General features: G+C 41.8%; 1 protein-coding gene across 1 annotated transcript in view; it reads right to left on the bottom strand.

Annotated features, from left to right (window-relative positions):
- Window positions 1-15,709, bottom strand: part of NKTR (natural killer cell triggering receptor) — a 68,546-nt gene extending 52,837 nt beyond the window's left edge. Inside the window, exon 1 of the mRNA XM_042782157.1 lies at window positions 15,652-15,709. Within this exon, the coding sequence (XP_042638091.1) occupies window positions 15,652-15,709 (58 nt within the window). The remainder of the gene's footprint in view (window positions 1-15,651) is intronic.
- Window positions 15,710-17,842: the final 2,133 nt, after the last annotated feature.

Consider the following 17,842-nt stretch of genomic DNA (forward strand, 5'->3'; position numbering starts at 1 on the left):
GTCCAAGATTATCTTCTGTGTCTGTGTCAATTGGTTTCCCTTTTCTTTGTTGAAGAGGGTCTGTGCAGTCCTTCTGCCTAGTCCACCATCTTGCCAGAACTCCCAACAGCTTTCTTTCTTCATGTCATATCAAGCAACACCCAGCTAAAAGCATCCTGTGGATGCGTTTAGAAAAATTATTTCTCTATCACTCTCAAGTAGAGTAGGAAGGTGCAATCAAAACTCAAAGAAAATTTATTTATTAATTCATGTATTCAGCTGACAACGATTCTGGTACTGGTATGGATCAGAGAAACAGAGCTGTACAAACCAGAATGTGAGGGAATGAACAGACCTTACAGCTGCAAGGTAAATCTCATGGCAAAGTGCTGAACACCACTTCTTTACTCCTGCCAGTGCATACAGCCCTACATATGGTCATGGATAGATAAGATTAAAGAAAATTTATCATTCAGCTCAGGAAGATAAGAACAAGTAATAAATAAACCTAAGGAAAACATAAAGAAGGTTTGTAATAAAAATTAAAGCAGAAATTAACAAATCAGAAAACACTCGAAACTGGTTCTTTGGGGAAAAACAAAATAAGAGGAATACACAAATTCAGGAAAAAGTACTTTCAGAAAATAAAGATTATAACCCATGCTGATACAGACTATCCACGTATCTAAGAAAAAAACTAATATGCTATTAAATAACTCTTGTTATTTAACTCTCTGTTCTTGTAACTACCCAAAAGACTATCCTTCAGGAAGTATCCTAATATGAGTGAATTACTTCTAATTTTCAAGTAACATTAAAGTGTAACACCACTTCAACAGTTTCGGAGCACAGCAAAAGATAGTCTAATTTTATGAAGCAAAGTAACACTGTGACCAAAGCCTGAGAAAACAAATGGAAAACTCTACCAATCTCACTTTATATAGATATAGATATAGATATAGATATAGATATACACATACACACACACACATTATATTATATATATATATACACACACACACACACACACATACACACTATTCAATAATGAAGAAATCCATTAACATACCACATATGTTTTCAGACATCCTTCAAATCAACAGTCAGCATTATGTGTAATGGTAAAAAACCAGTATAGCATTAATCCCATTAAAGTAGGGAACAAGTCAAAAATGCTTGTCAGAATCATCATTGCTTAACACTGCTCTAGAAATTCTAGCCAAAGCAAGTAGGAAAAAGAACAATATGAGAGATGTACAAATTAGAAAGAACAAATCTATTATTATTGGAAAGACACCTAAAAAGCCCAAAACCAAATGAAATGTAGTAAAGAGATTGAAGTTGATATTTATCTTATGATGAACAAGAACTAGTGGTAAAATAATGGAATAAAAATAAAAACATTAGCTACTTAGCCAGAAAAGTGAAAATGAAATTACATATTCCACACGAAGTTAAACACAGAATCACTGTATGATATACCTCCACTCTTAGGTATAGATGTAGTCCCCAGTTTATGATGTATTTGAATTACAAAGAACAGCACTTAAAAACCTTTTTTTTCCTTCCCCCTCACATCTTATCCATTAATGTACTACATATAATGTTGTAGCTTGTAAACCGATGTTATCCTTGCCTTCCAATCCCCAAAGACAAATAAAAACTGAATGTATTAAAATACTAATAACAAATGGCAGTAATAATTAAACTTAAAAAAAAAAAAAAGATTCTACTTTCACTTGAACCAACTCACAAGGGAGTTGTCAGAGTAGAACCCCATCCTATACTGGGGACTGCCTGTATACCCAAGAGACTTGAAAGCACAACTTGTGTCACCCAAGTCTTGCCCTTTCTAGTCAGAACTGTCTACCTACATAAAAAACTCTTAGTTCCAATCTGCTTTTACTCTCAGTAAGATGTTTGCTAAACACCTAACCATCGGTGTAAGTGCTATGTAAGTGCTAAACTAAGAATTTAGGTTGAACTATATACCCTCTGGAAAGCTTTAAGACTCTCCAGAGCCAAAGGGTAACAACCTTGATCGCCATTTTCCTCAAACTCTAACTAAATGAAATACAAACCAGAACTGTAAGAAATCACATGGGAAAGCTAGCTCATACCACCAATGTCAGAATTCCCTCTCAATAACTGTGACAGACAAACATCAACAAAGGTGGAAAGATAAAAGAAAGCACAGGAACTCAAATTGGTGGGGGTCAAAAGAGGAACAGCCAGCCTACATTAAAACAGAAAGGGAGGAAAAAAAAATCTATGTGTATTTTATTCAGTTTTAGGGTAGAGTAAGGAAAGGTAAAGGAAGGTGTGCATTGCTATGATGCTGAACCACTTTCAACACAGCTTCCAGACTACAATGGACTAAGAAGAAAGGCCTGGGAATCTACTCCCAACAATTAGCCAGTAAGAACCCTATGGATCACAATGGATCAAGCAGTATATCGTTCCACATAGCATGGAGTGGCCATGAGTTGGGAGCTGACTTGATGGCTGCTAACAAAAATAAATAATTTAGTGAGATGAGAGGCACTGTTTTACATTTTCTCTTTAACGTCTAGCTTAACAGAAGTCTCTAAACCACCTCTGCATTCAATCTGTCGTGACATCACATCATGTAACCTATGGAACAACACTGTATGCTAAAGGAATGAGAGTGAAAAACCACATAACCTCTTAATTTTGACTGGGAAAGAGTCTCACACTTCGTACATCACAGAAAATAGCCACACCAATCTCACTCCTCCTGAGTGAGAGACACCTGGTAAAGTGTTTATGTCAGTATGTCTGCTGCCTACTTGTGTTACATAGAAGCTTGACCAAGCTCCTTTCAAAACTCCTCTTCCCTTACTGAATGACCCAGCCACATTCAATTAAATGTCTGGTGAAGTATAAATGCACCCCACATCACAAGATCCCATCCTCCACTTGTCCCCTGTGCATTTCTGTGACTATAGGACTCATCCCTTGGCATGCAGTTAATATAAATCCCACTCTATTGTGGGATTCGAACTCTAGCCCTTTAATACAGCCGTGTGCCACTGACACCTAGGCTACCTGAGGTGCCATCATCACCACCACCACCTCGCAGTTTTGCAGTGTGCGCTCACTGTCTTCCTAATTCCGGTAACTGAAAGTATAGTTACATTATTTCTCCTCTATACAGGCTTGTATTTATCATATCATTCTTGCTTTCACTATATGTTAGTTACTTTAGGTTTTATTTGGTATGATTTAGGAGGTTATTCTTTGGGTTTAGGAATGCTCAAAATATTTTCCCACATAAATTAATGGCAATTGGTTTTTCACTTTAAGCCATTTTGGCTTATGAGAAGTGTCACAGGAATGTTCCACTTTTGGACAGCAATGGAAACCTGTATAGTAGAAATATTTAGAGTTCATTACTCTTGCATTAACAGGACATATCAATCTGGAGAGTCTTTCACCCTTTGGAATGGAGTCTATAGCTCAAGCTACTAAAAAAAAGGTCTTAGTCACATCACTGATTTTGGAAGATTCTGGCTGTCCAATATTGAAAGATTCACTGACAATTTTCAAAAGGCAGGAATCTTTCACATAAGGAGTAGTTGGAGCACTGAAAAGGGACAGAATGGGAACTTTCCCAAACTTACTGGTTATATGACTTGTGTTTGTGTATACTTATTTGGCAATAAATGCCCATGCATGGCAGAATGTGGCTTGTTCTCACTGTATCCTGGTAACAAAACCGTGAGAGGGGTGAACTACAGCCCTCACTAGCCTTATTGGTGACTCCCAATATCTAATAAAAAAAAGAACACGTTCTTGAATAAAGTGGCTTAGATCAGTTGGCAAAAGGTATCTAAAACTTGGTCCCTTGGGCTCAAATATGCCATTTCTTGATAAACAAATCTGAATAAAAGAAGGCAAGTAAAAGGAAAGTTCCTGAGGCACCAAAGATGGGAAAAACAAACTTCTTTACTTAGGCCCTGTGGTAGTTCTGAGTATCAGCTACGACAACCTACTGGAGCAGCTGAGTAGCTTCCAGTATATAAGCAGCAGCTTTGAGGAAGGTCTCCAGCTTTTTGGCACACCTGAACCCTGCATGTAGCCAAGTCATTGTTCAACAGCCTAACATGCCCTGCCGACCTTGGGACTTTTAATGGACTTGAACTAGTGGCCTGATACATTGTTTGGTGATATCGGGACTGTGTCTTTTCACCTGTTGACGTTGGATTGTCAGCCTCAGCAGCTAGCTGGTACCTAGTGAAGAAAAGCCTCTAGCTTCAGTGGGCCAGGAGTAAGAGACAGAGCTGAAACCCAAGGTCGAGGGGCTTTCGCCCAGCCCCTAGAGCCTGGCATTTTGAACTCGGGAGTTCTAACCTCCCAAAATTGGAAGAATAAACTCCCGTTTGTTTGAGCTATTCCCTCATGGATATTTCTGGCAGAGCAGCACTAGCTAACCAAAATAGACTATGGTACTGAGAGAGTGGGATGCTGCTCTGACAGATACCTAAAACAGGTATCTGACCTGAGACCCCAGAAGAGAAACCCCAGCAGAGAGACCCGGCCATGTGGCATGAGAGATGGCAGTAGCAGAGTCAAGAGACTGACTGACTTGAGAGGCCCCGGCAGCAGGAGAGCCAAGAGACCAGCATGAGAAACCCTGGCAGCAGCAGAACCAAGAGACCAGCATGAGAAATGACAGTAGCAGAGGTGAGAGACGCAGCATAAGACAGTGACAGCCTTACCAGCCCATGGAGGAGAAAACTGGATGCTATCGAGTAGGCAGCTTTCTGGCAGAGTAGGTTGCCTATGAGCATTAATTTGTAGAGACTGGCATGAGATGGAGTAGCAGGTTGACCAGCTATGGAGCAAGAAAGCTAAGTGTCCTTTGGGCAGGAAGATTTCTGGCAGAGTAGGCTGCCCTTGGGCATTAATTGGCAGAAGCAGAGAGACCAAGGAAATTGGAAGCAGAACTGCCTCAGCCCAAAGGGTAGGACCATGGCCTTTGGGAATGAAACCACCACAGCCCCCTAGGTTTCAACCATAGCCCCCTAGGTTTCAAAGAGCCAGACCTTCACCAACTTGATTCTGGAGTGTGGGGCTGCTCATTTATGTGAGTCCGTGGGATGGAACCACAGTCTGCTCAAGAGTGAGTGTGCTGGGCTGCCATGCCCAAGAGGCAGAGGAATGGGGCCTGCCAGGCCAAGGAGGAGAGGTCCCCACTCAGAGGAACCAGGGGACTGGAGCCACCCAGTGAAGATCTTTACAGACACCCATCGAAGATCTGTACAGATGTCAAGTTGACAAGGGATGGAACTGTGGTAGTTCTGAATATCAGCTACAATCACGTGATCAGCTGCAGAAACAAGGACTGTGATTGTTATATTTTTTCATTGCATGTGTCCATCAGGTATTTTGTTTTCTTCAGTTATGAGCTATAAAATGTAAACAGGGTTAATGTGTTTCACTTGTCCACATGTTAGTGTATCACATTAGGCACAAATATGACTTTATAATTGTCCTTATTTACAGATTATATGTGGTTAAGGAGATGTGCACAACTGCCAAGTTGACAAGGGGTGGACTGTGATAGTTGGGGTTGTGTGCATCAACTTAGCTGGACCATGATTCTGAATGGTTTAAGCAGTTGTGACATGGTTATTCCCATGATGAGATCAGATGTATATGCTTTGAGCAGCCAATCCACTGAAAAGGAGTTTCCCTAGGGGTGTGGCATGCTTCCAATATATATATGGAAATCCTGGAAAAAAGAATCTTCTGTGGATCTGGATCCTGTTGTGCTGTCTACAATGATCTGTGAGCAAACAATCCAGCACTGTGCCTCGTGATCTTGGATTCATCATCCCCCGAAGTCAACAGCTGGTATACTGCCTGCCAACCTTGAACTTGTCAGCACCTGCAGCTGCATGACTCGGGAAAAGTCTCCAATTTGACGTTTGATCCAGGACTTGGGACTTGCCATCTTCTATAAGCATGTGAGTCATTTTCCTAAGATAAATTTTTCTCTCTCTATATATGTAAGCTTTTCTGGTTTTGCTTCTCTAGAGATCCCAGCCTAACAGAGGCCCTGAGAAGTCTTTGGTTTACTTGATTACAAACAACCCCAGCAGACAAAAACCAAACTCACTGCTGCTGAGTTGATTCAACTCATAGTGACCCCTCCTTGGGTTTCCAAGATGGTACCTCTATACAAGCAGATTCCCCAGTCTTCCTTCCGAGGAGTGGCTGGTGGTTTGAACTACCAGCCTTCTGGTTAGCAGTCATATACCTTAGGCACTATGCCACCAGAGCTCCCAACAACCCTAGATAAGTAACATTTAACCAGAAAAGGGTGAGCATGCCTGGGGTGGGGGAACAGCTGTCAGTGAGGCTTTTATATCTCTCTTTCCAAAGTGGGTATAAAAAAAGCAAATGCAAATGCCCTAAGAAAATGTGAATTTACTTATACCAAAAACCCATTATTGTGGAGCTGAATCTGACTTATGGTGACCCTACAGAACAGAACATAATTGCCCCATAGGGTTTCCAAGGCCATAAATGTACAAAAGCAGACTGTCACATCTTTTTCCCACAGAGCAGCCATGGATTTGAATCACCATCCCTTTGGTTAGCAGCTAAGTGCTTAACCGTTTCACCACCAGGGCTTCTGAATTTACCTATAGACAATGTTTTAGGGTTGGCTGAATTTTACAAGTTAACATCTTTAAACATTGTAAAGATTTCTAGGTCTGGTCAAGATGAAATAAGTATACTCTGCCCTATGTTTCTCACTGAATCGAACTAAAAATTTCTGGAATTTGCATGGGATAACTATCTGAGGACTGAAAAAAAGAATAGTAGCTGACAAACTGGAAAAAGAAAGTACAACTTAAAGGACCAAATTGGTAATAAATTTCCTGTTTTGTTTTTCCTCTGGTATCTCCTGGCCTGAAATCAAAAGCAATCTGAAACTCAGAACTGTGCACCAGGAATAGCAAGAAAAGGCTTGAACAGCTCAACTGGTATAACATACTACATGAAATCATTGTCCTACATCCTACTTTGGTGAGTAGCAACTGGAGTCTTAAAAGCTTGTGAGTGGCCACCTAAGATGCACAACTGGTCTCTCCTTGTCCAGAGCAAAGAAGAATGAAGAAAATCATAGACACATGGAAACAATTAGTTCAAGGAACTAGTGGACCATGGGAACCTCAGACTACATAATCCTGAGACCAGAAGAACTAGATGGTGCCTAGCTATCACTGTCAACCACTTAGAAAGGGATAATAATAGGAGCTCCTAGATTTAGTGGGAGGAAAATGTGAAACAGTACTGAAAATCGTAAAAAAAAAAATTCTTACTGTCTTACAAGCTTACTGGGCTGATAGAAACTGGTGAATCCCCTGAGACTACGGCCCCTAGACACCCTTTCAGCCTGGAATTAAACTCACTCCCATGGCTTCCAGCCAAACAACAGACAGGCTTACAAGGTGAACATTTACAACAGGTACCTACACTCCTTAGAACAATCGACCACAGGAGATCAGAAAGGCAGCTAAAAAGCTGTAATATTATAGGGATTGCAATCAGTGTCATGAAACAAAACATGTATGTACTGTTGTATGGAAAATGAATTTGCTCTGTAAACTTTCACCCACATCACAATTTAAAAAACAGAAAACAAAGAAAGGGATTAAAGAGAAGGCCTCTATTTTGGTCTAGGAAGCAGACAGAATAAGGGAAAAGTCCTTGGGCTCTGTTTTTTCCATTCTCTCCTGCCCAGTCCCCAGGGAAATCTTGCAGTAGCACTAAGAGCAGTGGTGACTGGGCAAGCATCTGAAACTCCAAGAGAGGGGAACTCTTTTTTCTGACAAGAATTATTCTGGTCCTAAGAGTCTGGGAAGAATCCCTATTGCTTTTTGACTCTCTCTATGTTTTACTCTATCCTTTCATTACTTAGCCCCAGAGGCAGACACAGTCATCTGAGTAACATAGCAGAGCAGGGAAAAATTAAAGTCCTGGCTTTCTAGCCAAAAGACCAGCAAAGTGTATATATTTGTGGGGAGGAGGGGTAGTGGGCAACAGGGAGGCTGATAGCTAGGAAGTGTAAGGAAGACTGCAGAAAGCAGAAAGCTCAAGAAAACAATAAACTTGTCTATGGACTCCTGGAGGAGCTCTGGTGGCATAGTGCCTAAGGCATTTGAGACTGCTAACCCGTAGGCTGGTGGTTCAAACCCACCAGCCACTCCTTGGAAGGAAGTATCCGTAGTGATACTGCCTCAGAAACCCAAGGAGGGGTCGCTATGAGTCGGATCCAACTTGACAGCAGTTGAGGTTTTTTTTTTTTTTTAATGAACTCCTGGGCTCAACCCTAAGCTATGCATGTGTGGATTGGGTCCTAGACCACACACTACAGGGAAGAAAACCAAACAAAAAAACAAACCTACCACCATCAAGTGGATTCCAACACACTTTAGGACAGAGCAGAACTGCCCTACAGGGTTTCCAATACTATAAATTTTTACAGAAGCAGGCTGCCTCATATTTCTCCTGCGGAGCAGCTATTGGGATTGCATCACCAACCTTTTGGTTAGCAGCCCAATACCTTAACCATGGAAGCACCAGAGCTCCTTTGCACTATCCAAATCTCATAACGGTCACTAAGTGACACATATGGGGGACAAATCTGAGTGCAGATCTTAAGAGTAGTACAAAGGCCTTGAAAACTGAACTGGCATTGAAACCACAGTCCACAGAAGGAGGTAGTAACTTGCAGTCTAAACTTAACCAAGTCAATCGCCTGCTGAAACACTATCATCATCAACAACAAAAGCAAAACATTCTCCATAGGATTTAAATGAGACCCAAGGTCATATGCATAGTATTTAAAATGCCCAAGAAACAATCCAAAATTATAGAGAGTCAGGAAAATCTCAACTTCTCATAAGGAAAAAGGCAACAAAGATGACAACCTCAACATGACACAGACACTGGATTTTTTATCATACAAAAACTTTAAAGCAGCTATTACAACCATATTCCAGCAAGTAAAAGCAAACACTCTTGAAATAAATGGAAACATTCCTCAAGAACCAAAACTGAAGAATCCAATAATCAAAATAAAAAAATTCACTGGATGGACTCAAAAGCAAAATGGGTATAATAGAGGAAAAACTCAGTGAACCTGAAGACCAATTAATTGAAAGCAAAAAAGAAAACATTCTGAGACGAAAAAACAAGAAAGAATTTGCTGCCTGGAGACTTTCTTTAAAACAACTGCTAAAGGAAAATAACCAAGAACTGGAAACTAAAACACTTCTAAATAGTTTATGAGTCAAAGAGTAAGTCTCACAGGAAATTAGAAAATATTTTGACATGAAAGAAAATGAAAACATAACATACCAAAATTTGCATGGTGTAGCTAGGAAAATGGATAGTATTAAATGCTATCAGAAAAGGTGTCAAAGCAATAATCTAAGCTTTCACTTTACTAAAAAAAAAAGGTACAAAAATAAAACTTAAGCAAACAGAAGAATCAATGAATGAAAACAAAAAGCAATATAGAACAAGTATCAATGAAACCAAAATTAACTGCTTTGAAACTTCCTGCAAAAACGGTGTGAGGGAGGCCTCTGACTTCTAACTTCACAAGGGGGTAAATGAATCAAGATCAATAGCCCAAGACTGATTCCTATGAAGGGACGTCAGCCTGCCTCCACCTCAAATCTTATTTTTTACCAATTCTGACACCAACTGTCCTTTTTATGGCACTTTCTACTTCTCTGCTGGGTTTTGTAATTCATTGAAATGACCATAAAGAACTCACAGGCAATCTTCACAGTTATGAGATTTATTAGGGAAGCAATAGGTTACAATTCAAGATGAGAAACCACTTGGTCAGGGCAGCCTCTTCTTGCCTGCTGGCACACCTCTCTCTGGCCCTTGGCCTCTCAGCACCGCAGTCCCTGCCCTGCTTAGACAAGTGCTACAAAGCTCTTTTAGTTCTACTGCTAAATCCCTAAAAGTACCCCATTCCTGCTCCGCCAGTAAGCCCTGCCTGAAGGCACTCACCTCTACCTTTGTGGGTCAGCAAAATTGGCTTCACCAAGTGTCCAGAGGCACCCCACTCTCCCACCAAGCTTCCTGCCTGAAGGCACTAGTTTTCTTGCTCTGTAGGTCCAGAAGCCCACTGTGCTGTCTCCTACTGGTGTTTCTTGCTGTTGCTCGTTTCTTACTGGTAGTGAGATGTACCCTGTCTCTAGGATGGCTTATTTTAAGCCTAGCAAGATGGCAAAACTGACCATTCCCCACATTAGGGTCCCATACATATAATTTGCATGGTCCCACCTCTACCAAGAGCACCATGCACCTACCTTATTTCACATTATTAGCAAGCTATCTAATCCTCTTGGTGGGCCACAAGCACCTCACATTTGCCTAGTCCTACTCAGTCATCTGATGGGAGTCACAAAGACCATGGCTAGAAGGACTATAACAAGCAATTCATAGCAGTGCACCTCTAAGCCAAACTGACTAAAAAAAAAGACAGAAGGCACAAATTATCAATATCAAAACCTCACATATCAATATACAAATCCCACATTTATTGAAAGGATAACAACTACTAAAAATAATTCTATGCAATTAGTTTCAACAATGTAGATAAAATGTACCAATTTCTTGAAAACCATAAATTATCAAAATTCATCCAAAAAATAGGCAACATTAACAGTCATACACCTAGTAAAGAAATCAAATTCATAGTTAAAAAACTTCTAAAAAAATTTGTAAGAATCAGTCCTACAATTATTTCAAACAGAAACTGTCATGGATTCTTAGAAAGAAAGTCACATAAATTTAAAGACTTTTCCTCTTTAACACATATTTGTATTCATTTGGTACTTTTATAATTCCAAATTTTAAAGTTAACCAATATGCTATAAAACAGACACTGATTTCCACTGATAGTAAAGGAAAAGAATACAACTATGCTGTATGCTACTCAATTTTTATCACTACTTCTTGATCTTAGCTTAGCTTATAAATTAATCAGAGATTACTTTGTATTTAGAGCCAGTGAATTACCAAACAGTAAGTCAAGAGTACTCTTTGAACACAGAAGGACAAATAATGTATTAGCTCATTATTGTAAAAAGTCATAGAAAGGTTTCTATATGAAAGGAAACTTTCTTTGTGGTTACCAGGAGTGGGAGGGGAGGGGAGGGCTGGGAACACTGCAAAAATAATAATGAAGCAAACATTTAAAAAAAAAAAAACCAAACCCTGCAGTTTCCTCTTTTCACTTAACGGCTCTTTGAAATCATTCCATATTAGTTCATAAGCTTCCTTATTCATTCTAAGGCCAGGTGTTACGGCATTACATAATTAAATACTTCTGCGCTGTTGTGGGGGGGCAGGAGGGAGTACTCTTTGAATAAGTACTCAAGGGCATATATAATCAATAAATGAGTCAATTCCAATTCATAGCAACCCTACGTGTTTCAGTATAGAACTGTCCTCCATAAGGTTTTCAATGGTTGATTTTTTAGAAGTAGATCGCCAAACTTTTCCTCTGAGACCTCTGGGTGGACTCAAACCACGAACTTTTTGGTTAGCAGCTCAGTGTATTATTAACCATGTGCACTACCTAGGGACTCCCAATGACATAATTACTGATGGTTGAATCCTATAAAGCAGGATACCTCACTATGTACAACTGAAAACCAAAAAATCAAAACTGTTGCCAATGAGTTAATTCCAACACATGGCAATCCTGGAACAGAGAGTGTAGTCCCCACAGGATTTCCAAAATATAAATCTTTACAGAAGCAGACTGCGTATCTTTCTCCCATGGAGCAGCTAGTGGGTTTAAGCTGTTGACTTACTGATTAGTGCTGACCTACTGGACAGCCGCCAGGCACTAAACCACTGCACCACTAGAGCTCCTATTCATACAAATGAAGTAACCCTTAAACCAAAAACCAAACCCACTGCCACTGAGTTGATTCTGACTCATAGTGACCCTACAGAGCAGAGTAGAACTGTGTCATAGGGTTTCCAAGGCTGTAAATCTTCATGCAAGCTGACTGCCTCATCTGTCTCCCACAAAGCAGCTAGCAGTCACTGACCTTTTTTGGTTAGTAGCCAAATCACTACACCACCAGGGCTCCTTAAAGGCTGTATAAAAATCAAGTACTTACTACTTAGATAATATATTGAAAAATGTTAGATAAGTATTATATGAGATTCAAACCAAAAACCATACCCACTGTCATCGAGTTGATTCCAACTCATAGTGACACCCCAGAGGTTTCCCAAGGCCATAAATCTTCACGGAAGTAGATTGCCTCATCTTCCTCCTGAGGAGCACTATACAGTTTGAACTGCCAACGTTCTGGTTAGCAGCCAAATCCCTTATCTGCTGCACCACCAGCGCTCCTTATCTAAGATTATGCCATACGAAATAGCCAATTATCATCCTAAAATGATATAAGCATTTCTTGTTTTGTATATGAATCAGTGTTCTCAAGTGTGCCAGTCTCTTCTACCAGAATGGTATTATAATGAATTGTATTGGATGTTGGGGAATGAAGTTCATTCAACATTTACCAAGTGTCTTGGTTCTCTAGTACCGCCATTAACAGAAAATACCACAAATGGATGGCTTTAACAGGAATTTACTATCTTACAGTTTAGGAAGCTAGAAGTCCAAATTGAGAGTGCTGGCTGTAGGGGCTGGGTGAAGTCCCTTCAACTTTGGGCTTCAGCTCTGCCTCTTATTCCAGGACCACTAGAGCTGGAAGCTTCTCTTACCTCAGGCAGCTGCTAGCTGCTGAGGCTGACCAACCCAAGGTCACCAAGTAGAATGGCACAATCCCAAGGCACATAGCAGACCACAGGTTCAAGTCCAAGAACAATCCCAAGATTGGCAGGCAACACAGCAGGCCACTGAGATCAAGATTTGGCTAACTGCAGAATACAGATGTGCCAAAAAGCTAGAGATCTTTCCCAAAGCTTCTCCTTTTAAACTGAACGCAGACTACACTCCAAAGGCAACTACTGAGCTGCTCACAGCAGAATCTACCATAAAGGTGATTACAACCTCATCATGCGGAATAACTACATCCAGCTGCCCAGTCACTCAAAAACATGGCCAAGTTGACACACAACCTCAACTACCATACTAAGTATGTTCTGAAGATTTTTCACAAGACGTTATTTGCAAATCTAGGATCTGAACATGTACTAGGAAAAGAGTATTTAACATGATACAGAATCTTTGCAAATTTTACTTCTACTTTTCAGGGGACTATTATTTTTAATTCTTAAAAGTTTCTCTATAGAGATAAGGATTGATACCTGTCAAGGCTCAAAACATTAAAGTAATAATTAAAACCTACAGAACACAAAATTTTTAAATTCACATCATTCATTTGCTCAAAACTCTTTTAATACTTTAATCTCACTGAGTCAAAGTCCTTATTATAACCTACAAGCCATTTCTCACTCTCTTCCTGTCTCTACTCCAGCCACCTTTTGGCCTCCTTGTTGTTCCTCAAACATGACAAGCACACTCCCTCCTCAAGAGTCTTTGCAATAACTGTTTCCTCTACCAGGACTAGGAGACACTGGGTGGTACAAACGATTAAGCACTTGGCTACTAATTGAAATGGTGGTGGTTCAAAACTACCTTGGAGGACAGGCCTGATGATTTAATTCTGAAAGATCACAGCCATTGAAAACCCTGTGGAGTACAGCTCTACTCTGAAACACAGGGGGTCACCGTGAGTTGAAATCAACTTGACAGCAACTGGTTAATAACAGAAATAAAAGGGCATTGGTGGTTCATTAGAATTCTTGCCTCCCACACAGGAAACCTGAGTTTGATTCCTGGTCAATGCAGCTCATGCACAGCTAGCACCCATCTGTCAGCACAACCGTGTCATCATGATGCTGAACAGATTTCAGCAAAATTTCCAGACCAAGATGAACTAGGAAGAAAGACCTGGAACTTACTTTCAAAAATCAGCCAACAAAAACCCTACAAATCACAACAGTCCAATGCATGACCAATTGTGGCAGTGTTTTGTTCAGTTGTGTGTGGGATTGCCATGAATTGGGCGTCAGTCAGCTCAGCAGTTAACAACTATCAGGAATGCTCAAAGATATTCACGAGTCACTTCGTTTCCTTCAGATGTCTGCTTAAATGTCCTGTTTTCCAAGTGTCCCTAATACAAGCCACTGTATTTTCCCCCTATTTTATGGTCTGTTTGCCCCAACAGAATATAAACTACAAAGAGGAGAGGCCTTTGTTTTATTCACTGCTATATACCCAAAGCCTGTTGTTGTTGTTATGTGCCGTCCGAGTCAAACCCGACTCATAGCGACCCCTCCTTGGGTTTCCGAGGCAGTATCACTACGGAAGTAGGATTGCCCAACCTTCCTTCCGAGGAGTGGCTAGTGGGTTTGAACCGCCAGCCATCTGGTTAGCAGGCAAGTGTCTTAGCCACTATGCTACCAGAACTCCCTAGAACAGTACAAAACCTCTCAAGAATCTGAACAAGATGCTGCACAAAGGTAGTATGTTGTTGTTGTTATGTGCCATCGAGTCGGCCCCGACTCATAGCGACCCCTCCTTGGGTTTCCGAGGCAGTATCACTACGGAAGTAGGATTGCCCAACCTTCCTTCCGAGGAGTGGCTAGGGGGTTTGAACCACCAGCCATCTGGTTAGCAGGCAAGTGTCTTAGCCACTATGCTACCAGAGCTCCCTAAGGTAGTATATATGCCTCCAATTAAAACTTGTCACTACAATGAAAAAACCTAAACAACCTTACACTCTGCTCCATAGAATGAAACAACTAATTTTGCTTCGGAGAAAGTATTTTATTTTTAACAAAATATACTAATGAATGGCTAAATACTCTAAAGGCAAATCATTAATGTTAACTGCATGCATGCTGAAATTGTTTCTATGGAATGCTCTGGTTATCACACAGCCATTTTACTACGAACCAAGAAATTCTGGCTTTAGATTCTTAAGGGGAAATAGAGGCGGGGTTACCATATTAAGGACTTGTTATGTGCCGTCGAGTCCGACCCAACTCATAGCGACCCCTCCTTGGGTTTCCGAGGCAGTGTCACTACGGAAGTAGACTGCTCAACCGGCCTTCCAAATAGTGGCTGTTGGGTTTGAACCGACAGCCTTCTAGTTGGCAGTCAAGTGCCTTAGGCACCACGCTACCAGAGCTCCTATCTAAGGACTAGGGAGCATAAATTAAACGAGTCCAAACCTCAAAGTACAGAGAGCAAGATACAAAAAACGAGAATCGACAGTGTTTGCCTCCTCGAAACGTTAGGAGGTTAAAAACAAACAAAAAAAGTCCCAAAAGGATTGTACCCCCTTTCTTGGCACCAGGCGGGGTATGAGCACTCAGTCTGGAGGCGCAAGGGGGCGTGGGGTTTGAGAGAATGAGGCCAGAACTCCAGTAGGGTAGGGATGGAGACCCGCGGGACACCCTCCTCCTCCATGGATTCTCTCTGGAGGAAAAAAAAAAAAAAAGTTGACTGTGTCTACAGGCTCCCTAAAGGATGGGGGGAGGGTTGATGAGGATAGATCCCTCCACTTCACTCAGGCAAGCCCAAGCCCCAGAAGGGCTTCCCAGTTTTCAGCTCACCCGGCTCCCGGTTGATCTCGATGTCGAAATGGCACTGCGGCCGGTCCTGCGCCCCCATCGCGACCGAGGCGGCGGCAAGAGCTGGGAAAGAGGAAGAAAGCAGTCAAGGCGGAGGCCGTGCCAGGTCGCCCCGCGCCGGCCCCTCGCGATAGAAGGGCAGGCCAAAACGGGGGCCCTCTCCCGCCCGGACCTCCCGGTCCCCTAGCAGTGCGCACACACATGCGGCCGTGCTTTTCACCTGGCTGGCCTCCAGCCTGAGGGGCTCCTTGTGAGCAAAGGAAAATGCACTGCCACCGCGGCTCTCAGAGCCCAACGCCAATAACGGACCGCCACCCCCTCCCCTGGCCCAGCCTCCAGGTGCCACGCCAAATCCCGCGAGAGTAAGAACAAATACCGCGAGAGCACGATTTCCAAGAGGTGGTTAACCGAAGGGGGCGGTGGGGACTCGCGCATGTGGGCGTGCTTGGGTGATGTTGTGGAGACTCCCTCTGGGCCCTTCTATACCTTCACTGGTCTTTTGTGCCAGGTCCCGGTCCCCACTGGAGACCGACGCCCAATCTGAGGCCCTTGGTCGCGCCTGCGCTCTCTACCGCATCTTGTCCTTAGGGGCTGTGAGCGTCCCGGCACTTCCCGATATCGCGAGGCTTCCGTGCTGGGCAACTGTGACCTACTGTTGTTGTTGTTGTTGTTAGGTGCTGTGGAGTAGACCCAACTCATTGCGACCCCGCTTTGGGTTTCGGAGGCCTTATCACTACGGAAGTAGATTGCCCAACCTTACTTCCAAGGAGTGGCTGGTGGGTTTGAACCGCCAGCTTTCTGGTTATCAGTCACATGCCTTAGTCACTACGCCATCAGGGCAATTGCGACAGAGTGTAAATTAAGTTGAGATTTAGTAAACCAAGGTAGATTATTTTCTCCTCCCCCCAGACACACACACACACACACACATACACACACACGTGGAGTAGCTATGAAAAGTGTCCTAATGTCACACAGTTTGCTTCTCTCCAAAAGCAGTGTTCTCATTAGATGGAGGTGTTCTTATGTTCATATGCTTACTGGCCGTTCTACATTTTCTGATGTAAGTGCCTCTTTCAGGTGTTGGCTTATTTTTAAGCGGGTCCTTCGTCATATTATTGAGTGTAAGCATTCGTACATGTTTTAGATACAAGTTCTTTGTTAATAATATATGATTGTGAATATTTTCACCCAACCTGGGTCTCGCCTTCATTATTTTGATGGTGGCAAAGCAATGTTAATTTTGATTAAGTCAATTAATTTTTTTTTTTTCCTTTTTTTTTTTTACGGTTTGTGCTTTTTCTTTGCTAAGAAATCTCTTGCCTACCACAAGCTTGTGAAGAAATTTATCTTTTCACCTAGTTTTCTAGTTTTACTGTTTGCATTTAGGCTTGTGATCTATTAGAATTAATTTTTGTGTATGGTGTGAAGTAAGGGTTGAAATTCATTCCCACCCCCCCATAGAGATAACAAAAGGAGCACTGGTGGCCTAGTGCTTCAGGCATTTGACTGCTAACCAGAAGATTGGTGGTTCAAGCCCATCAGCCACTCTGCAGAAGGAAGGCTGGACAATCTACTTCCCTAAAGATTTACCACCTCAGTAAACCAGAGGAGTCGCTGTGAGTTGGAATTGACTCGATGGCTGTGAGTTTGGTTTGGTTATAGAGAACACAGTAGTTCCATCACTATTTGTTTAAAAGACTGTCTTTTCTCCATTTAATTACTTTAGCTTTTTTATGTGTGCATTTATTTCTGGACTCTATTCTGTTCTATTGGCCTATATGTCTTATCTTTATGCTAGTGCCACATTTTTTATTTGTAGCAGTATAGTAAATCTCAAAATCAGGTTTACTATGTTCTGAAGTGTTTCCAAACCTGTGCTACCCGTTTATAAAGCACAGTCTGATCATTGGCGTTCCACATTATCACAGAATTGCTATCCCTGTCAGAGCATTCTTGTACTACCTCCCTGAGAGGCTATTATCTCTATCAAAGGAACAGCTTCAGGATTTTAACTTGTAACCTAGATTGAACTGGGAAACTAATGATCCTAGATCTAATTTTTTGTTGTTGTTGTTATTTGCCATCGAGTCGGACCGACTCATAGCGACCCCTCCTTGGGTTTCCGAGGCAGTATCACCACAGGAGTAGGAATGCCCAACCTTCCTTCCGA

The sequence above is a fragment of the Orycteropus afer genome, unplaced genomic scaffold (genome assembly GCF_000298275.1).
Source record: "Orycteropus afer afer isolate SDZICR_OR568_19922 unplaced genomic scaffold, OryAfe1.0 scaffold00250, whole genome shotgun sequence".
Lineage (NCBI taxonomy): Eukaryota > Metazoa > Chordata > Mammalia > Tubulidentata > Orycteropodidae > Orycteropus > Orycteropus afer.